General features: G+C 49.9%; 9 protein-coding genes across 9 annotated transcripts; 6 read left to right on the top strand and 3 right to left on the bottom strand.

Annotated features, from left to right (window-relative positions):
* Nucleotides 1-419: 419 nt before the first annotated feature.
* Nucleotides 420-1,783, bottom strand: LTR84_002530 (uncharacterized protein; the record flags this gene model as incomplete). The annotated part of the gene is made up of 3 exons (XM_064846140.1): nucleotides 420-970; nucleotides 1,014-1,325; nucleotides 1,435-1,783. The coding sequence occupies 3 exons, from the start codon at nucleotides 1,781-1,783 to the stop codon at nucleotides 420-422; spliced, it is 1,212 nt and encodes a 403-aa protein (XP_064706365.1).
* A 2,339-nt stretch (nucleotides 1,784-4,122) lies between these two features.
* On the top strand, nucleotides 4,123-4,572 carry LTR84_002529 (uncharacterized protein; the record flags this gene model as incomplete). The annotated part of the gene is made up of 1 exon (XM_064846139.1): nucleotides 4,123-4,572. The coding sequence occupies one exon, from the start codon at nucleotides 4,123-4,125 to the stop codon at nucleotides 4,570-4,572; it is 450 nt and encodes a 149-aa protein (XP_064706364.1).
* A 473-nt stretch (nucleotides 4,573-5,045) lies between these two features.
* LTR84_002528 (uncharacterized protein) lies at nucleotides 5,046-5,684 on the top strand (the record flags this gene model as incomplete). The annotated part of the gene is made up of 1 exon (XM_064846138.1): nucleotides 5,046-5,684. The coding sequence occupies one exon, from the start codon at nucleotides 5,046-5,048 to the stop codon at nucleotides 5,682-5,684; it is 639 nt and encodes a 212-aa protein (XP_064706363.1).
* Nucleotides 5,685-5,976: 292 nt separating this feature from the next.
* LTR84_002527 (uncharacterized protein) lies at nucleotides 5,977-7,261 on the top strand (the record flags this gene model as incomplete). Its single annotated transcript, XM_064846137.1, has 2 exons — nucleotides 5,977-5,982; nucleotides 6,305-7,261. 2 exons carry the CDS (start codon nucleotides 5,977-5,979, stop codon nucleotides 7,259-7,261), a joined length of 963 nt encoding a protein of 320 aa, XP_064706362.1.
* A 444-nt stretch (nucleotides 7,262-7,705) lies between these two features.
* On the top strand, nucleotides 7,706-8,326 carry LTR84_002526 (uncharacterized protein; the record flags this gene model as incomplete). The annotated part of the gene is made up of 1 exon (XM_064846136.1): nucleotides 7,706-8,326. The coding sequence occupies one exon, from the start codon at nucleotides 7,706-7,708 to the stop codon at nucleotides 8,324-8,326; it is 621 nt and encodes a 206-aa protein (XP_064706361.1).
* A 684-nt stretch (nucleotides 8,327-9,010) lies between these two features.
* On the top strand, nucleotides 9,011-9,987 carry LTR84_002525 (uncharacterized protein; the record flags this gene model as incomplete). Its single annotated transcript, XM_064846135.1, has 2 exons — nucleotides 9,011-9,226; nucleotides 9,292-9,987. 2 exons carry the CDS (start codon nucleotides 9,011-9,013, stop codon nucleotides 9,985-9,987), a joined length of 912 nt encoding a protein of 303 aa, XP_064706360.1.
* A 1,356-nt stretch (nucleotides 9,988-11,343) lies between these two features.
* LTR84_002524 (uncharacterized protein) lies at nucleotides 11,344-12,955 on the bottom strand (the record flags this gene model as incomplete). The annotated part of the gene is made up of 2 exons (XM_064846134.1): nucleotides 11,344-11,668; nucleotides 11,724-12,955. 2 exons carry the CDS (start codon nucleotides 12,953-12,955, stop codon nucleotides 11,344-11,346), a joined length of 1,557 nt encoding a protein of 518 aa, XP_064706359.1.
* Nucleotides 12,956-14,792: 1,837 nt separating this feature from the next.
* On the top strand, nucleotides 14,793-16,166 carry LTR84_002523 (uncharacterized protein; the record flags this gene model as incomplete). Its single annotated transcript, XM_064846133.1, has 1 exon — nucleotides 14,793-16,166. One exon carries the CDS (start codon nucleotides 14,793-14,795, stop codon nucleotides 16,164-16,166), a length of 1,374 nt encoding a protein of 457 aa, XP_064706358.1.
* A 428-nt stretch (nucleotides 16,167-16,594) lies between these two features.
* Nucleotides 16,595-18,313, bottom strand: LTR84_002522 (uncharacterized protein; the record flags this gene model as incomplete). The annotated part of the gene is made up of 1 exon (XM_064846132.1): nucleotides 16,595-18,313. One exon carries the CDS (start codon nucleotides 18,311-18,313, stop codon nucleotides 16,595-16,597), a length of 1,719 nt encoding a protein of 572 aa, XP_064706357.1.
* Between the last annotated feature and the right edge of the window lie 2,312 nt (nucleotides 18,314-20,625).

Here is a 20,625-nt window from a genome sequence, read left to right as displayed (position 1 = left end):
GTGGATCCACTTTGGAGGAAAAGTCCCTCAATAGCACACCTAGTTTCGAGCCCCTTCTCATGAGACAAGGTACGAGTGAACGGATTGCTTTTGAGGCTCTCGAGATCTCAGGGATCAGGAGTCGGTGATTTCAACCTAGCCGTAGGTGGATGGGCACCCTAATATCCTATTACTTTTCCACGGCCTGGTCAAGAGTTGTGCGATGCTTGCTCCGCATAACTATCAAAGAAAGTCTGAACTAAAACCAGGCCGCCTGATTTTACCAGGTGCGATACAAGTGTGTTGAAACAAGATATTCCGCAAATATCTGCTGTGTATCCATCTGCTCCTAACCTTTACTACTTACCAACTGACCCCACACCCCTGACCCATATCTTCCCATTTGCTTGACCCTCAGTGTAAATAGACTCACTCCCCACTCACACCCAATTCGCCTGGCCCAAGCCGATGGTGAACTCATCCAGATCCACGAATAAGTACGTGGACTGCAAGAATGTCTGGCCCATGATATAAGTGTCGCCCGCCCTGAAAACAAAAGCGCACGCGCTATCGCCGGCCGGGCGAATAGCTTCAGACCACGGCATCATGATGGTGACCTGATTCTCCGCATCCGCGGAATCGGTGAATGTGAACGTGAGTCCTGTCGTTGTTTCGTTTGCCATACTGCATGGGGCTTCGATCATTCCTGGATTGTCGGTAGACTCTGTGAACGCGAATTCTTCGACCAAGGCGTTGAGGACCTCTGGTGGTAAGATGCTGATTGGTGTGCCGGTATCGAGGAGGACCGGGACATCAACTTCGTTGGAGTTGACAGCGGTCAACAGAGTGAGGATTTGCTGCTCTGATGGATCCTCAGTCTTGAGCATCGATAGGAGAGATAGTTCTTCGTCAACCACGAGGCTGAGATCTGCACCACCGAAGGTGATCTCTCCATTTTCCGAATCTGAATGCTCCATGTCGATTAGCTGTGCTTCGTGAAGTAGATTAGATCAAATTGGCACATTTCAACTCACCTGCCTTGTTGAGGAAGATGCCATACGCACGAGCTGGGATCAAGCCTTCCTCGAACATCGCGTCAACGAGAGTCGAATGCTTTTCCTCCGGTCCTTGTCCAGTCTTGAATGAGAGACCGAGAATGCCATAGTCTCCGGAGGCGTCACCGACTGCTGTCTGTGGCACGCCAATGGTCATGTTGGTGACAGTGAGGTCCGCAACTTGAATGATCTCGGTGCAGTAGAAGCCGTCAATGTCTGTACCGTCGAGGTAAGTGATGTTGAACGTTGGTGCCAGATAGCATTGCTCCGATGTCGACAGGTTTGGGTCATCTACTGAGGTCAGTCTCTGTCAAAGATGAACAAGCCAATCAACCGTGAGAGAGTGGCCCCCACTACGGAAGTTGCAGAAAATAATGGTCCTGCCTCCGTAGGTACTTACAGGTACCATCATCGCGGAGTGCTGGAGTGTAGACCCAGAGTTCTGAGCTTCCAGTGTCTAGCAGAACTCTTGTGTGCTGGGGTGGATCACTGTTGCCTATGCCGAGATCCAAGTGAGGGAGGCCTTCATAGAATCCGAACGGTGTTCCGGTTGGTTCCTGGCGTTTGTGGAACTGCGGCTGTTGCCTGACAACAGGGAATCGATGGAAATTGTTATCAGTATCACTCGCTTGGTAGGTACGTCCTCTTCGCTTCACGTTCTTGGGAGTGTCAGATGGATTTTTCAGGTAGGCGGCGTCAACTGCCGGGGAAAGCAAGGCAAAACATAAACAAATAGCATTAAAGATCATCCTTGAGAATTTCTTGACCGCTTTTCAGTGCAATCAAGGAACAGCGAATGCGGGTCGAGACTTGAGACGACGTGACTCTCGAAATCAGGAGGCTGAGGAGGCAAATGGGATCTTATAGTTCCACAGCAATGGTAGGGCTGATGGTGATCCTTGAAGCATCGCATCCATCTGCAACTCGGGTGCGTTAGAACATGGTCGCGTATTCCGTGAGTCGTTTATGATCTTTCATGACGCTCGCCTAAGATACACCCTGTTTTCGATTTTTATCCGTGGGACGCAAAGGAGCCCTTTTCACGAATGCTCCAGGTAAAGGACCACCAGACATGACACCTTCAGCCATCGGTACCCAATATCCAAGCGGTATTTCTCATACGCCATATTGAAAGCCGATACAGTTATATGCTGCTCGCTCAGCCTCAATGGAAATCGTACCGTTGACACATATTCAGCTGGAATGATTGCTCAGATGTTCGTGTTCGTTCGTGGGGAACGAGCACCACCGCACTTGCCAAGTAATCCTTGGGGTCCCACCTCGTTCTTCATGTTCCTAAGCAACGAATGGGAGATCACTATCTTCAGCCTGATTTCACGATTGCCAAAGTATTCGACTCTGTCGAGTGGCAGTGGCTTTGGCGGAAAGCCAACCTAGACCCTAGGCAACGTATTTCCTTACAAATGCCAGAGTCTCGAACATGGTCTTGACAACAAACGTCAGCCTTTGGATGATCTGTATCTGACATTGAATACTGCAGAAAGCTCATGGATGAATTTGTCAGCTTCATGGTGTGAGAAATTGTTGAAGGGCGGAGGACAAAGAAACCACACAGTTTCTCAAATCTGGAGGTAGCAAACTACTGTGCTGTAGAGTACAAAATTCATGCTCGTTCACTTCCAAGTCTATCTGCTTTGTGATTGATATTGCGTGCGTAGCTACTCCAAAGCACGTTACGCAGTATTCTTAGAACAAACGTACCTACGTCGCTTATCACGCTCTGTTCTTCGCCTCTATATGGTAACAATACAACAAAGCAGCTACAAACTGGCCTGTTATAGTTTCTTAGTCGGAGAATTGACTAGAAGCCTAGTTACATGCTCAGATTAACGAACCATGGTGTGCATCGCAATAGGCACCTGAACACTCTGGAAAAAAACACAGCCTGATCTTTCACTACTGACATATCGGCTTGGAGGCTATGCCTTGCTATTACTCGGCGACGGCAACGGCAACGTGCAAGGTGGCGGATTTTGAATGTGGACTACGGTCTACTGGTACACGGGTAGTATGCAGGCCAGAATGACAATGGATAAGCTTCTGTCAGAATATAGACGCAGGACTGCATATTATTTCTGGGGACAAGGTGCTCTACATCTGCAGCTGGCCCAGTTAGATCTAACACACAGGTATTCAAACATTGTGCCAACACAGTTTCCGCGGAACCTCGACCACCCGATCTAGCTGGAAGTCTTCATGTGTCCCTCACTCTTCATTTTCCCTGCATTTCGGAAAAATAAGACGCCTTGGAGCACACCAATTTCTAGGCTAACTTAAGGGTGGTAAGTGTCCATCTCTTTTTTTCTTTTCCGTTGGGGAATATTCTGTGCTTAGTCGCTATACCATCTTTACTGACAACTTTCAGCCAGATATCAAAGAGCCTATTCCTCCTTTCACGCTGCAGACTCGCCAATTTCCGGTCAAGATCGAATATGGTGAACAGTCTGACCAATCTTCACAAGAATCATCGAAAAGAGGAATTAGTTAAGGAGGCCGAAGAAATGCTGGGTTTGCTGAAAGATATGGAGGAGTGAGTGATACCGAGCATTACTCACGATTGGCTCCGGTCTCTGACTAGCTCAAAAAGTTAGTCGTGAATGAGGGATTGGGAAATTGGATTGGATCTGGAATGGACAGGAATGTATGAGTTGTTTGGATGCTCTAATAAAGCTGATAGAGCGGTGTCACCTCTATCATGGCCAGGAGAGTATCCATTGTTGGGATAGTTGTGCAAGGCTGCAAGTACCCTTTAATGTCTTAGGTCACAATCGCGGCTACAACAAAGCTCACAGGTCTTCGCGCTCAATCAAATTGGGTCTTTGTTGCCTACGGGTAGGAGCTTCTACATGATTCCAGCCCTCGCAAGAGGTCCAAATAATCCTTCTCTGACGACGGTGCTCTTTGTACTTTATACGAGGTACTTGCAGGCTTTTTGGAAGCTTGGTTATGATTGAAACTAATCTCAAATCGTAGTCTACTAATCCACGACTTCTCTTAATTTCTTCTTTCACTTTCTTCTGTCTATACATATCTACAAGGTTTTGGTTAAACGGACACATCAGCAACCATGGCGGACTATGGGAAGACTGAATCACTCACTCAATCTCCTGTCATCATGTCTACCGTGACAGAAGATCCAGGCTCATCTCCAGAACACAAACTACCAATAATACCCAGATCGAAGACTCCCGGCAACACAAAAACCAAGGAGAAGCCGAACGAAGTACTCAAAGAGCGAGATCAACAGGCAAAAGGACGAGCTGAGCTGAAGAAACGAATCATGGAACGCCGAAAGCTGGGTCTCCACTACATCTTGAAAGCCCAATTGCGTCTACGAAACATGGAGGAGTCTATCAAAAATCAACACTTGCATGATCATGAATTGGCAGTTCCACTAGATCGGACGGTCATGGAGGTGACTCGTGATCGCGAGATTAAGAAGGTCGAGGAGATTGAGGAGGAGTTGCAGAAGCATATTGATGGCATTCAGACTCTGTGTGCGAAGCTCAAGAAATGAAACGCGATCATCGGCTTTTGGTGTTTTTGCAAGACGGCTCGGGGGTCATTATGTCAATGATTTTCTGGAGCACACCTAGACAGAGATCGGCAAAGGAAGGGTTATTTGAAGGAGCTAAAGCAGAACCAGCGACTGCTTCCAGCGACTTCTATCACATGCTTCTCGAGAGTTTAGCAAGACTTACACGTTGAACCAAAGATGATAGGAACACAACTCAATGTCAGCCTCATTCCAACACGTGAATCAACGTTCAATTCCCTCATAACCTGACTCTGCTCCCAACCACTATAGAGTATTTACGCTCACTCATTACCTCTCCATCTCCCATCGTCGACCTTCTTCAAGACTCTCAGACTAGCCATAACCAACACTACATTTTGACAGCGAGCTTGTTCTGCCCGCGGGATCATCTGCCATTGTAGGAGTGAATTCTGCCTCCACAACACGATTGCTTACACCTGTGCAGGAGCAAAATGCCTGAATTTCTCGCAGAGACCGGCCGGTTGTTGCTAGAGCTATTAGAGGCGACAGCCGATCTTGAATGCAACCTCACGGACGAGCGATCTATGCTCATACATGATATTCGCAATGAAATCGAAAGCTCTATGACGATCCACTATCCAAGCCCAAAGAGCATCTCGACGAGCAAGGCTCAATTCATTAAGCGAAGACAAAACCTCAGGCTCGGAATAGAACGAGGAAAAGCAATCTCCGAGGCATCCGAGGCCGCAAAGAAGCTGGCTGACGCTGCCGAGAAGATGGAATCATCGAAAAGCGGCGAGCAAGAGAAAGAGAGGGGAAACGCAGGTCTGCCATCTCGCAAAAGAAAGTGGGAATCAGATGAGGATTGGGAGAGGTCAGCAGGGTTGACAGAGGGTGACGCGCAATTCGACGAAGTCAAATCCTGGTACACGGGCAGTCATGTCCTGGCACACGGGCATTGGCAAGCTACGCAGCGCCAAGGACCCCAACCATACCATTTATCGTCCCGTCAATCAGTGTGGTCTGGACAAAGAGGAGCTCAGACGGCCCTCACCAAGCCTCATCGATCTACCTTATGCCTCCAAGTGTGGGTTTTGACGGCAGCGGCGAGCTGGAGCGATGGTTTCTAGCAAGAAGCGTGAGCTAAAAGCTTGGATACTAGCAACGAGTTGAGCTGAAGGCAAAGGCGGTAGATGGAGGGGTTGCTGGCAAAGCAGACGGTTTCCCACACTATCATTTTTGCGAAATTGATCTTTCTGGGAAGCGCTTCTGAAACCTAGATTCTTTAAGTCTAGTTCTGATGACTTAAATACACCAAAGATCATGATGGTGAACCGTATTATATGTTCAATGACCATGGAGCGCAGAGGGAGTTTCCCTGAGTATAAAGTAAGTCAAAGGCAGACGAGTAGGACTTTGACAATGCAGGTACAGCGTGCAGTATGTCGTTTGTACACTCCCTTGAAAGTGCGCTCAGATGAAGGGCTGATATGGCTCAGAAGCACGATGTATTGAATCTTTAAGTGCCAAGCGACAAGTGGGGGGTGTATCAACTAAACACCATACCTAGACAAACTGTTCCTAGATCTCTGCAAACCAATACTGGAAACGGGAGCCTCAGGCTGGTCATGAATGATTTCCTAACTTGGAGACTTGTCGTCTGTGCCAAGAACTGACTATTCCATATGCAGAGTAGTAGTATTTAAGGACTTCGCTAGCGTCGTACCCCAGTGGTTCGTCATACTAACAGTCGACCGCGTCCCTCACCTCGATTTTCCGCATAATAACAAAATGCTTCAATCACCGCACCACTTCCGTGCACCCACCTATTCTTCGGGCTAACCTGCTTCGAATCCTGGTCGTCATCATGGATGGCCTTCATGCCATACACCCTGACTTCCAACCCTCAGTCCTACAACCGCCGGTTCTTCAGCAGACAGTCCTTCCGCCAGCACATGAAATCCCCATTACACCACTCATCCAACCGCGTTTCCAAGGTGAGATCGCGACACCCAACCTTCAACCCACAGAGGACCAGCACTACCAGACCTTCTCCAATCCCCAGAATCGTCGCTTTACCAGCTTCGAAGCCCTGTTACTCTACATTAATGACTGGTCACAAGCTCGTGGATATTCGATGAGAATAGCCACCAGAGGGAAAAGAGGCAAGGATGGAGACTACAATTCTTACTATCTCTGCTGTTCCCGCGCGAACAACCGGAGCAGCTATGTTGCTACAGGTCAGCGAAAACGTGTCAGTAACGCTACGGATTGCCCATACAAAATGACCATCGCGCGTGAGACGGATCACAACCCTCCATACTATTATATTCGCAAGTATGGCGAGCCCGCCCAGCATAATCATGATCCGCTGCCAGTGACAACAGAACACGCAAACATGCAAAGGTTGTACGTGCAAGGAAGGGAGGCGAGGCAGAAACTCAATCAGGCAGTGCATGCGGCCAAAGCAGCGCTGGACAAGCTCGTTGAAGATGAGGGCGAGGAGGATGACTGGGCATTAAGCTCTGTAGCCACTGGCGCAGAATCGCGGGCCGTGAAGAACGATGCTTGTGAGAGCGCGCTTGCCAACCTTGACGTTGCGCGGAGAGCCCTGATTCAGCACTATGACGAGGTTCAGAACAGTGAAAAGCCAAAGAAGAAAAAGCAGCGGGTAACTGACGTGAATTCAAACCTTCAGATTTCCTGATCGAACATTTTCTTCTTCGGTCTTCGGGGACAGAAATATCAGCTACCACTGAGCTCTTCACCTCTTGATCGAACTCTCAGGTTTATTGCACGAAACGCCTGTCAGATATTGGGTGGACGGAGGCCATCCTGTGCCAAGTTAGAAGCTTGCACCTGCTGTCTTGCGGCAATCATTTTTCGATTGCCAATGAGGTTCCAGTCAAGTCTTCCAAGTAGCCAGGATCAGGCCTAGTAGTCCTGCTGAAAGGCCTTTCCTCAGAAGTATCGCCAGCCATCCCTCTCCTCACTTTCATCTCAGAACCGGCTTGATTTCTTCTACGTGTCAGTCTCTACTCCAAAGCCTACACAGTCTCGCCATCCCAATGCAAGGCTGGGAACATCCTATTACTCTCACTGCTGTTCCCATTCATTCAGTCTCCAAAAAGTCTCGAATAAGCTTGTCAGAATGACATCTCTACTTGAGATCCAGATTCGCGATCTAATCTATGAGGTCATGGTGGTCCTCCAGAATTCGCATCCTTCAGATGCTGAGGTCAAGATCGGGGCAATGATTACACACCAGTTATACTCCAAGTTGCAAGAACACCCTGCTTACCAGAACAAGCATCTACCGCATCTCGATGCTGCTGTGCGAAGAGTGGCTGAAAAGATTGCAAAGGAGAATGAGGTCGAGCTAACTGCCGATTTGGTCGCAACCATTGATCAATTTCTTCCAGATGATGATGGAACTTCTGAAGTGCAGGTCATAAAACAAATGGAGTTTCCCAGATCCCAGCGCCTTACTTCTACTAAGCGTATGATGAATGTCACCACTGGGAATGGCAATGTTCATCCAATAACACCCCTTCCTCGGGTTCCTGACGCCACTTTCCGTGCTCTCGGTGGTTACAGAGTTCAAAAGTCGAAAGCAGTTGCGGTCAACGAATTCAAGGGACGGTTGATCACGGCTTCGCAATTGCGCTGCCTGTGGTCCTGTTTCCTACCACGACATGCCATCAACAAAACTCGCTCAAATAAGAGAAAAGGCACGGGTGGTGGAAACGAAAGTCCGAGCAGGAACAATTGAAAGATATGAGGAGAAAAGCAGAGCCAGCGTACCAGAAATTCCGTGCATAAGCATGGTATACAATGGGTGTGGGATCAAGAGCTGAGGTTCGAGAAGGATTGAGACGATGGTCAATGTTGAGTTTGCTGGCAGAGTTGCTGAGGGATTCGGAGGTTGAAGCGCAACGTGAACGAGGACTATGGGGCTGTTCAGGTCAGGGTACGAACGACACTGGATGTAAATGGCAGTCGCCATCCACGAAATGCCTTAAACTCGAAGCCACCGTGAGCATGTGTCCTCTTGTAAGTCGGCGCATTTACTCACTTTATCAATGGCAAGCAGCCATTCTCCCCACCCCTTTATGGCTAGTGATGATGCAGGTAGCCAAAGACTCGCACTGGTTTGTGGTACCAAGAAAACGCATTCATCGGCACGGCAATCAATGCCGAGTTGTGACAATCAGTCTGCAAGGGTTCCAAAGCCTTGCTCCAAGTTGTTTCATTGATCGCGTTTCCCTGCAAGTTGCTTTTGGAAACCGTTGCGCCTGGGCACTGCCTCAATCTGACTCCCTCTCGGCATGACCACTAGGTAGGTACCTTCTTAGCCCATCTTCGCCGATTTCTCTCTCTCCTTCCTTGTCTCCTGCATCTGATCAACCCGCGCCCTTGTCAATGAGAACATCTCACAAAGCACAGCATGGACAACATGGATGACACAGATAGCGTGGACAGCATGCAAAGCATGGAAAACACAGATACTAACAACAACATGACCATACACAACAAGAGAATCGTGGGAGTGGGTCTTGACGACAAAGCCATTCACCTCCTCTATGTTCTTCTGGCAGGCATTCCGATAAAAGACAAGACTGAGGCGCAGCGACAAGCACTCCAAGAGGCTGCAAATGAGCTAGAGGCCAAAGTATGCTACCCACTAAAGCCGTCTGATCATAAGGAAGAGCTTGAATATGCAAAGAACTCCTCGAGAAGCGGGTCCAAGTCATCAATCGCAAAGCACTCGAACGCGAGCTGCGCACCACTCTAGAGGCCATCGGTCAAGCCAGCAGAGATTTCATCCAGAACTATGCTTTAGGTGGCAGCGAAAATGATGATCAAGTCAACGAAGTGGAAGAAGACGATACCCGAAAACGAAAGCGGGAACAATTGGAGGCTTTGGAGGAGCAATTCGGCAATCTTGATCAACTCAGAGCCAGGTTGCGACTTAGCATGAATGATGACGATAAGGACGCACAGCAGCTGGGCATCGAGGCACGCCAGACCCTTGAAGCTGAAAAGCAAAGTGTGGTTGCAGGTGCCGTGCCCGCCATGGAACGCCGTGTCATGCGAAGCTCTTCAACGCCAGCTCTCCACCTTCCAGTGATGATGCAGCCCACCTCCCCAGATCCACCAGACGACCCTGAGTCTGCGACCCTATCGATGCCTTCCCCACTCACGGAATTTATGGACTTTACTCTTCTCTTTGGCGGTGGTGATGGCAATGTTGCTCATACCAACGAGGCACAACTCTCATACGGTGATGGGAATGGTACAGAGCGCAGAGACATCTATCGTGTGGCGACACAATCAGAGCAGATCGACAGTGTTGATGATGACGACGGACTCAGCAGAACCATGAGCAGAGGATCCGACGCTAGTTCTGCACACGATCCGCAACAGCAGTGATCACCACAACAGCCTTGTGAACAACCGATTCTGGCATTCGTTAATACAGCTGTGGTTGTCTGAGGATACGAATCCGAGCAGAGTAACCTGAGGAAGGATTCGAATTGACAACCCGCAGCTTATTTTCTTTTGTTGATCGGGCTCTGAGGTGTTGTTAGTAACCTAGGTCATGCCTGGATCGCCGGTGATGAATGGACGATTTTTATCTGTGACATTGGAAAGTGGCGTAGATATCGGGCTCATAATGCAGCATGTCGCCGTCCAGAATTATTGTGTTGTCCTACTTCGATACCCCGTTTTGAACTGGCTTAGCTACCCACCCTAGGTAGATTCACCTACCAGGTATTCAATCCCCCCGTTTTCGTCTTTCCCCGACCGAACTTGAAAAGCAATCTCTACTTCAACCACTAATCGTGCAGGAAGTCCACATCATACTCCTCTCCAACAACAACAACAAATTTTCTTTCACATTAAATGTCGTCGACCTAGTTCCACGCCATCAACGATACCGCCATCCATGGGACACACACGATTGATCTCTGTCAACCCGTGTTTCGCAACCAGTATAAGAGATAAGGGAAAACTCCCAGTGAACCCGAAAACTACCTGCGTGCTCTGTGTGGAATGTTAAACGTCTAACCTGAAGAGAACAGCCAAAATGTGTGTGAACCCCTTTATTGGGAGCCTCGTTCGTTTGGGGTGTCACTAGCCTCGCGTTAGCACAGAATTGCCAAGTCGCCACTTTCCAGAGCACCGGCATTGACAACTCACGAATCAGGTTCTCGAACCGTTGATTTACTTAGTGGTCTGGAAGGCGAGGTTTCGAAATTTACGGATAGCGGATGGAATACGTGTGTGAGTGGATGCGACTTTGGTACCACGGAGGGGTCGCCCGGTCGAATTGTGAATTATGTAGCTCGGTATTTTTTGTACAGGGGTTCGGCAAACTAGTTGGCGATCATGACAATAGAGGCACAGACAGCGATTGGCGTGCCGAGTGGATTTGATCAGATTTCATTACAGGGAAGAATGTACCATTATCCAATCCGGCGAAGTACATACATTAGAAGAAGGAGGTATTCTCATCATGGTATCATCAAAAGCACGCTTGCTTTGCTCGGCTGCTTAGCGCGAACTCTGGGTTTCGAGGGGTCTATCTCTCCACCTGCCTCTCCCAAGCCACTTCTCCAGCCGAGCCCACTGTTGGTATCATCATAATACTCTGCTGCTTGGACTTCACTCAGCTGAACATATACGTTCCATCCATGAGTCGCTTGGCATTCTTGTCATGGATACATTGGCCTTGACACCGATTGATAATCCGCAATGGATGGGTTCGTGCAGTCAAAATGATCCTCAATGGACAACGGCATTCTTCTCAGCCATCTGGCCTTCTGCACCAACGATGGGAGAAATAGGGGCGACGTCGGCCATTGTCTCATCGGAGAATTTGAGATCCTCTTCGATGTCGGTGGTGTCTTGGACCTTTGTCCAGATGACGGGTGCGGCGACAATCAAAGAGCCAGCCAGAAGACCCCAGTTGGCAGCAAATTGGTTCATGTAGGAGACCTTTTGGGTATCGAGGACGGGAGAAAGAGCACCTCCGGCAGATTGGATGCCTTTGTAGAAACCTGTGAAGTTTGCCAATTTGCGGCTGTTGTTGGTGAGAGAACCCATAAGCCTACAATTGTCAGTCAGGGTCAGACATGCAAAGCAAGGGGGAAATAAAAACTTACCAGTAAGAGGTTGTCTGCCATACTGAGTCGTAGGCACCGTAGAACATGAACAAGAACATGGGTCCAATGTAACCAGAATCAGTCCAGTCGATTTTGACATAGTCATCGGCATCGGTCTCTGTTCGGGTGTATTGTTTCTGGAAATCGTAGCCACCTCCCCAGATGACAAAAGTGGAAACGAAGAGGGTGACCACGGCAGCCCTGGCTTTTGTGCTGCGAGAGAATCTTTCCGAGTCTAGGGCAAGGCCAAAAATCCATGCTCCGATGATCTGGGAAAGATAGTACAAGACGCTGTTGAGGGACCGGGTTCGGATGTTGAACTTGGGGAGGTTGACACACTGGAAGTGGTAGGTGTAGAACCAGTTGCTGGCGAAGAACATGGGGAACAGAAGGACAATGTACCAGTCGGAAATGAAAACGGACATCATGCCGGTTATTTCGGACTTCCAGGTAGGGTTCTTCATCATGATGATTCTGGAACCGTCGTCACGAGTGACGAAACGAGGATTGCAAAGCAAGGGAGTAATTGCAAAGCCGAGGGCCATGAGGACAATGAAGCCGATATATGTGCCATCATTGACCTTGTTGGCCTTGGAATGGATATTCTGGGCCAGAGGAATCAAGCCGCCAATAACGGCGCCGAGGTTGAAGATGCCCCAGAAAGTGGCAATGTATCGACCCTTTGACTTCTCTGGTGGGTAGGACATCATGATGGCGCCCTGAGCCGTCCACAAGAGACCAGCGCAAACACCAAGGAGGGCACCAGCAAAGATGAGGAAAGCGGCATTTTGGTTGTGGTTGTAGGAGAGGATGGAGGCGATGTAGAGAGCGTATCCAAAGCCACCGAGGCCCAGAGTCAGACGGAGACCAATTCTGTTGGCAATGCTGCCAGCGAAGAAACCGACAACAGAGAAAGTGGAGTAAATGGCCGTGCTGGCGTTATTGATGTCGTGAGCATTGACCTGACCTGCAGCCCCGAGACCGTTGACTGCGTTGAACATGCCAGGGCACAAGAAGCAGACGATGGCGACAAAAACGATCTGAAACTTGGGACTGGCATACGCGGGCAGTGCAACAGGGCCTAGCTTGAGCCTCTTGTACATCCATGGCTTGCCTTCGGCCTTGCGAGTGTGGTCGAGGGAGTGTTCAGTGGCATAGTTGGGAGGAGTTTCGGTGCCAGTAGTGCCCAAGGTCTTTTCTGCGGCCATCTTTTCGTCGGCGACGTCGGACATGATGTGAGGAGAGGAGGAGGGGGAGAAGGAGGAAGAAATAATTCGAGATGAAGAAGAAGACGAGAAAGGGTGTACCGCGTGAGGTTGCGGTACGGTGCGAGGTCTCGAGATCAAGAGAGTCGAAAGTCGAGACCAGGATGCGACTGCGGGTGCGGAGTGCAGGACCAAAAATTGACGAGTGGTTGCGGCTCTCCAACTAAAAGCGGAGCCTGGAAGATGAGTGGCAGGGTTAAGGGCTTTAAGCGGCGGGGGGCCAGCAATAAGGGTCGGAGCAGGGTAACCTAGGTGGGTTTAGGTCTTATCTTGACCAAACTCAGTGGCCAACAACAATAGATACGAAGTACTTCGTAAGTGCGCTCTGGGGAAAGAAGAAAATCGAAACCACGTTGGACCATGGGGCACAAGGTTATAGAAGTAGATGGAGTCACCAGTGGTGAGGGTCAAGTGTCGCGTGGTGACACTCAAACTACGGTAACCCTCAAGATTGGTATCAGCAGACTGAGATAGGGATGATAGAGTGGTGACATCGGTATCGTAGCATAGAGTGTTGACTCTTGAGCAACAGCAGCATCCAGGAGTCAAGCCCGAGGGACGAGTGAGGTCGAGTGTTACACAAAGTGATAGTTAACCAAGAGCTGCAGTGGTGGCCACGTCCAGGATGTTCAAGGCAAGCTACAGGGCGTGCGAGATAGGGAGCAGCCTCTTAGCCATTGATGGGAAGGCTTTGAGACAAGGGTATCATTCATTTTTGTTTATTGTGGGGTTCTAATCTGATATGGATAGAGATATTGTCGAGGGAAGGGTGACTGGCGTGAGGGGATATGGAGTATCTGTAGACAAAGAACTGGACATCTACGGGAGGGGTATCACGGCTAACCTAACTGTGAGCACGAGTCTATCCCAGGGCCCAAGGCCCCTGGAGCTGGAGGTAGAATGTACAGTAGCAGGCATATGTCTGGGGAAAGAGCTCACGTGAGGATCATGGTCTCCTCTTCATCTCTCCATCTCCATTGAACAAGCAACCACGACTCATGGAAACTGTCAGGCCAAGGCAGGCACTTCGCTGCACTGCAGGCGTTGCAGGGAATGCGAGATACGGCAGCCGTTGCCGTTGCCCTTGATAGCAGCGTTACAACCAACCTCTGCCTCTCCTCCATGAGGTTACATACACCTAATTTCTCCCACTGCTACCCTACATATCAGCGTCCCATTCCATGACCAACTCCCTTTCTCTATCCCATCGTTGCATTCATCTACAAGCCACTTAGCTTCTGCTCATTGCTTTGTTCCTCGTTGCTATGCTTTTCTACCGAGTACCTCAGTCTCCTTCAACGTACTCCACCTCCGCATTTTGAAGGCCGGATCAGTGATCTGATGGCAATCTCGAAAACACGGTACAAAGGACCTTTCGTACTTGTCCGAAATATTTGTGACTAAATCAATGAACCGTCGTGCTCCTCGACTAGAGGTCTAGTTTGGATAATCAAATACTACCAACCTCGTGTTGCCGTCGTGGCCAACGTGTGCCCACACTGCAACATGACAGGATCAACTCTATCTCAAGCTCGCCTTCTCATTGATCCCTTCTCACTAACCATCGGCCTTCTCCAACCATGATTCATTTTCCTTCAACTTCAATCCCGCCTGTTACCGTTACCAATCACAGTTTATGAGGTGACCTAATCATCGCAGTGCCATATTATTCAGACCCGGCTACTCTTTTCTATCAATTTTCTTCATTCTTGTAGGGCTTCCCTACGAGCAATCATCCATTCCTTTGTTCTTTTGTCCCTCGATCCTCCCTTATCTGACTCATCTGCTATTCTCGTTGTTAGAGATGGGTGCTCCACAGCCTCGCGTGGTCAAGTTTACCAATGCCCGCCTCCTCCAGCATGGACAGCTGTTTGGAGGTGACCTTTGGATCTCATCCGATACTGGTCGTATCATCAGTTCTCAATCGGCCTTTTACTCCTCTCACTTGACTGCCGATGAGACAATTGATCTTCAAGGAAAGATCCTTGCCCCGGGCTTCATAGATGTTCAGATCAATGGCTCACACAACTTCGATTTCTCCACTCCAGATACTGACTTTGCCGCCAAGTTGGAGCACACAAACAAACAAATGATCAAGACTGGTCTCACTTCATATGTCCCCACGGTCATCAGTACCAAACCCGAGGCCTATCATGCGGTCTTACCCCATCTCGGTCCTTCTGGAAAGGACAGGGATGCCTCGAAGGGCACCGAAAGCTTGGGTGCCCATATCGAAGGCCCATTTCTTTCACCACTGCGAAATGGCATTCATAACCCAGAAGTTCTTCAGCAAGCTGAATCCTGGATCGATATCGAAAAGTGCTATGGTACCTCCAATCTGAGAAATGTACGATGCATCACCGCTGCCCCTGAGAGAGGAAACATGATGAAGTTGATCCCAGAGTTTGTCTCACGAGGAATTGTCTTCTCTGTCGGACATTCGGATGCGACCTTCGAACAAGCACAGACAGCTGTTGGAGCAGGTGCCTCAATGGTAACACATCTGTTCAACGCCATGAGGCCGTTTGGTCATCGTGATCCTGGAATCTTTGGGCTATTGGGTCAATCAGCGCCCTCAACTCCCATCGCCACCCCTAGAACCAGTCGTCCTGCAAGTGCATCAAACTCCCCACAAGGCTCACCAAGGTCTTCGAGACGAACATCGCCTCGATCTAGCCTGAGTATAAGCACTTCCGTGTCCGACATTGATGACGAAGCTCGCTATAAGCAGCCTTTCTTTGGTCTGATTGCCGATGGTATCCATCTATCGGCACAGACATTGAAGATTGCATACTCTGCACATCCGGATGGTGCTATCATAGTCACCGATGCGCAGAAATTTGCGGGGTGTCCTGATGGGGTCTATGAATGGAGAGGCGAAGACCGATTCATCAAGGAGGGAAAATTGTTACGTCTGGAAAGTAATGGGAGGATAGCTGGGAGTGTCGTTGACCTCATCGACTGTGTCAACAATTTCAAACGGTACACTGGCTGTGGCTCAGCCAAAGCACTGGAGTGCGTCACCAGTACTCCTGCAAAGATGTTGGGTAAGGATGTTGAGTCCAGAAAAGGCAGGTTGGAAGTTGGCATGGATGCTGATCTCGTCGTCCTCGATGAGGCATTAGATGGTGACCTGTCAGTCACACAGGTGTGGAAATTTGGTGTCCGGGTGGCTTGAACTTCCCAGATATACTTTGAAAAGCATGGAACAAAAGGAGGCTTGCATGAACTGGTGTTATGTTTTTGTTACTTGCCAACCATCACTTGGTTGTTGTGATCTTCATAGAGAGGATATCCTTGATCGAGAATCGGTCTGACGTTTTGAAATTAGCGTGGTGTGATGAGATACCATTAGATTCTTTGGTTGCAGTTGATAGACGTTTATGTATATTATAATGTATATATACTGTCATGGAGTGCGTTTTGTGTGTTTTTTCTTGAGGTGACAACCTAATATAGTAAGTAGTTCGTGGTGTTCCATACGTAAGACTACACAGGATAGAGTAATGGTTCTTCGTTTCATTTACAGCACTGCATTAGTGACGTGAGGAGGCGGTCCACCCGCATATTCATTCAATTCCAACCACAGAATGTCAACTAGCCTCTTCACCTACGAACGACAGGCAGCAGGAGATACGAGCAGGTGCTACCTCCCGTATGTATAGTCGCCTGGCCGTCAAAGACCTCTCTCGTACGATCCTCAGGATGAGTGTGAAGCCACGGCCCGGAGCCTCGCGCCGTCCACGCTTCATTCGGCTTATCAGGCGGCAGAGGACGCTCGAAATCGCGGCCACTGACCTGAAGCGCGATAGTATATCCCTTGGGGAGGTGGATGTTGGTGGGCCAGATCTCCACGTCGAGCTCGTAGACCGTGCCGGGCTCCAGGAGCTGGATTTCGTCGTGGCTGTGGTAGGGTCGATGGCGCAGTGACTTAGAGCCATCGAGTTTCCGGTGCGATGCTCGCAGCCATCCTTGCGCCAGTGGCGTGTGTGGGTCGACCGTGCCTTGGAATTCGACCTCGCGGTGCTTCGGCGCCGGCGAGAAGGCCTGCACTGTCAGGAATAGGTCGAGGTCTTGGGTGGAGGACGAGGCGAAGATCTTCGCCATCAGTGGACCGGTCAGCTCCATCTCGTGCTCGAGAGGTGGCGAAGAAAACGTGACGGCGCTGTTAATTGTGTGGTAGCTCGTGCTCGATGACTCTGTGGGCTTCGCCCATCGCAATTCCGGTGCGTCTAGCTTCGCGTGGAGATAGATCTCCGTCCAGTCTGTACCAGGCAATGGCCATGATTCCTCCTTCCGCACAACCCACTCATCGCTGAAAGGTCGGCGAGTGTGCATCAGCACCGGCGGCTCTTGGTCCCAGCCATTATCGACACCTTTGAGGAAGAAGTCGAGGAACCGCTTTTGCAGCGCGATGCCCTGCTCAAGATAGAACCATTCTTCGTGTCTGCCGGGATGGCACTCGAGCCATTTCTGCTTCGATGCTGCCTGGGTGAAGGCTTCGAAGTTGCCGCGGGGGTGAAGACCAAACCCGGCCCAGTTCGCCGCACTGAGGAACGGAACCGTCACCTTGCTCCAATCGGCCGAGCGTGCTCGATACCATTCACCATCCAAGGGTCGCTTGAGGATGTCCAGCACCGGGTCAGACCTGTTGCTCTTCAACGCCGCTTCATCAAGTGTTTCAGGACCACTGGATCTTTCCTTCATCCAGGGATCCATCACCGACTTCGCATTGCCGTGCTGGACCGAGACTACCTGCCGGGGATACCACGCATCAAGAAAGCCATTCGACTCGATGCCGCCATGCCGTGCAAAATCCCGATAAGCGTCTGCTGCGCCTTCCCAGGGGATCATGGCCGTCAAGTGTGGAGGTTGAAGAGAAGCAACGAGCCACTGGTTGATGGCGTAGTACGAGATCCCATTCAGCCCGACCTTCCCGCTGCTCCAGGGCTGAACGGCGGCCCACTCAATCGCCTCATAATAGTCCTTCACTTCACGTGGGGAGAAGATATCAAGATATCCCCCCGAGCGTCCAGCGCCCCGCGAGTCGACTCGGATACACACGTATCCCCAGGGAACCCAAGTCTCCGGGTCCACGGTCTCCCAAGTCATGTATTCTCGGGAAGAGCCCGGGAGGATGTCTGGATAGGTCGATGTCAACCACTCCCACTGGGGCTTGTATCCGTCACGGTAGGGAACCCCTTTTCCGTAGGGTCCCAGCGTCATGATGATTGGATGGGTCGTCGTCCCATCTGGCCGGAAAATGTCGGCGCGGAGGATGTTGCCATCGTCCATGGGGATTGGCACGTCTCTGTCGATAATCATCTTGCTGGCCGAGTGATTTGAGATTGTGATGAAGTTCTGGTTTCGAGGAGAACCGTATAAAACTATCCAGCAGATTCTGATGGGGATTTGCTATCAACTTCAATGGTGGCCACTCTGTGCTTCTACTATTGATGGAGAGAACGAGGAAGCTATGTGAGCGTTGTGTCTGGTAACCACTGCCAAGGAGGGCGTACCCAGTCATGATATTTGACATGTGAGCGTAGAACAAAGATACGAGGTGTGGTCTTAGTCGGTCATTCTATTCATCCGATGTTTGATCCCCCAGCCTTACCCCAGACAGATTGTACGGACTGCTTTGCGGGGTTGTACGAAGTGACAGCACAAAACACTGTACGATCGTACGTTGTCTGATCAACCTCCTTTTTCCTTCGTTTCTGGCTGCCGGACGTAAGCTTGCCCTTGAAGGGACTCACATCGGCCAAGGTTCCCGTCGTTCAAAGCACATCTTGGATGGTATTGGTGCGAGTTGCGAAAGGAGTGTCCGGGGTAAGGTACTCGTCCGCTAATTCCGGACCGCTGACTCATGTGAACCTCGAGATCTTGATCTCCTAAACAACGTCTTTACGAATCTGTAGCTCGGTCGAGCGGCTTCAATTTCAGTGTTGACGGCATTTCAGGTAGGCTTTGTGTGAGTCAGAACAATTCTCTTCCAAGGCGGCCAGGGAAAGGCACGGAGATGTATTGACGTGAGCGTGTTGACTGCAACACTTCAGCTTCCTGGTCGTGTTCTGGGGCATCCTTATGCTTTTATTGCGTATGGTCGACGGCTGGAATGCTGCAGAATGATGTCAGGTAATCGTATGTCAATGGGAGACACTCAAACAAGAGTGCAGAGGAATCGAAAGCCCGTTTTCTGCAGTCCGTGCAGGTAGAAGAAGTATGTGACCCTTGGCACTCACGACTTAGATGACATCCTCGATTGAAATATCTCAGGCTCAAATGCGATCGTACCCTCCCAGCCTGTGGCAGTTGTCTTGCGCGGAGCGAGATATCACCATGCCTATATCAACACAGGCGACCTGGAACACAACGACAATGGCCACTGTCACACACCTCTTCGACAAGCACACATGCTCGGATTGACAAGCTAGAGAGCCTTCTCCGAAGCATGATCGAGTATATTTCAACACAGGATGGAGTTCATGGGTTTCAGACCTTGTCACGATCGTCTGATGCATCCTCCCAGAGTGTCCTGTGTTACAACATGGACATGCCAACTACAACTAGCCCTTGGAATGGGCATGACGTTCAGGACGATGTGCTCCGGATACAAGACGACTCAAAGCACGAATCAAGTGTCGACGGAGCTCACTGGGACTCCTTGTTGGGTAGGGTTTGGGCTTCCCAGCTGAAGTGAAAAATGATCTTCGTACGCTCACGTGTTTCGCAGTTATCTGAGGCCCACATTCAGATGCAACGGCGACAGCATCATTACCAGGAGCAGAGTCTTCACATCATCGAATGATGAGGTGTTCTCCACAAAATCTAGATAGTTTACTCATTTTGGGGTCCCTCGAATTTGGAGACAGAGAAGCCATTTTATCCAGGAAGCCCTCCCGTCAACTGACTTACTCATCTCACAGTATTTTCGTTCCCTTGAGCCGGCCCTCTGTACGTTTATATGGATAGCTGAGCCTCCCAACTCGCTAATGTACACAAACATAATTTACGTGTCGACTTTCTATCAACAGGTGGGTGTTTGTTTAGCGCGTAGGACAACCCACGTTATCTTTATTTACGAAGATCCTGTCTGGAGGCGTCGATGCAACTCCTGAGCTTCCAGGCTATGCAACACAAGCACTCCGTTGCCCACGGGAGTATACACAATCTCAATAAATACCAGACTTCGCTCACAACCCATGACTTCCTCCTGGCTGCTAGTCTGGTCTCGATTGCGGTGTCTCTCGACACTTGTACTGGCTCACACATTGAGAGAAGAAGTGATGCGGGACCATTCAGGCTCGACTCATCGTGGCGATCGAGCGCAGTGTCCATATATGGATCTACCTTCGGGACCGGAGTACGGAGGCTTTCATGGCTGCAGGCGTCCTCAGTATGCTACTCCTGAAGTTTCAGAGAGAAGAGATCGTACGGCGAACAAGACTAGGTCTTGGAATTGAACAGAATGCCAGCCTAATGGGTGCGGAGAAACGGCCCAAGCAGTCTGAATGGTGGCACAAGGAGACTGCTGATGCCAGGGATGTTTCTGCGCGAATGACTCGAGCCCAATATGCCGACTTCGACTGTATGGAAATTTCAACGTCATCGCGAGAGACCACTGCAGCAGTCCC

Source organism: Exophiala bonariae, assembly GCF_035927105.1.
Source record: "Exophiala bonariae strain CCFEE 5792 chromosome Unknown scaffold_13, whole genome shotgun sequence".
Taxonomy (NCBI): Eukaryota; Fungi; Ascomycota; class Eurotiomycetes; order Chaetothyriales; family Herpotrichiellaceae; genus Exophiala; species Exophiala bonariae.
This window is presented reverse-complemented; position numbering and strand designations above follow the sequence as displayed.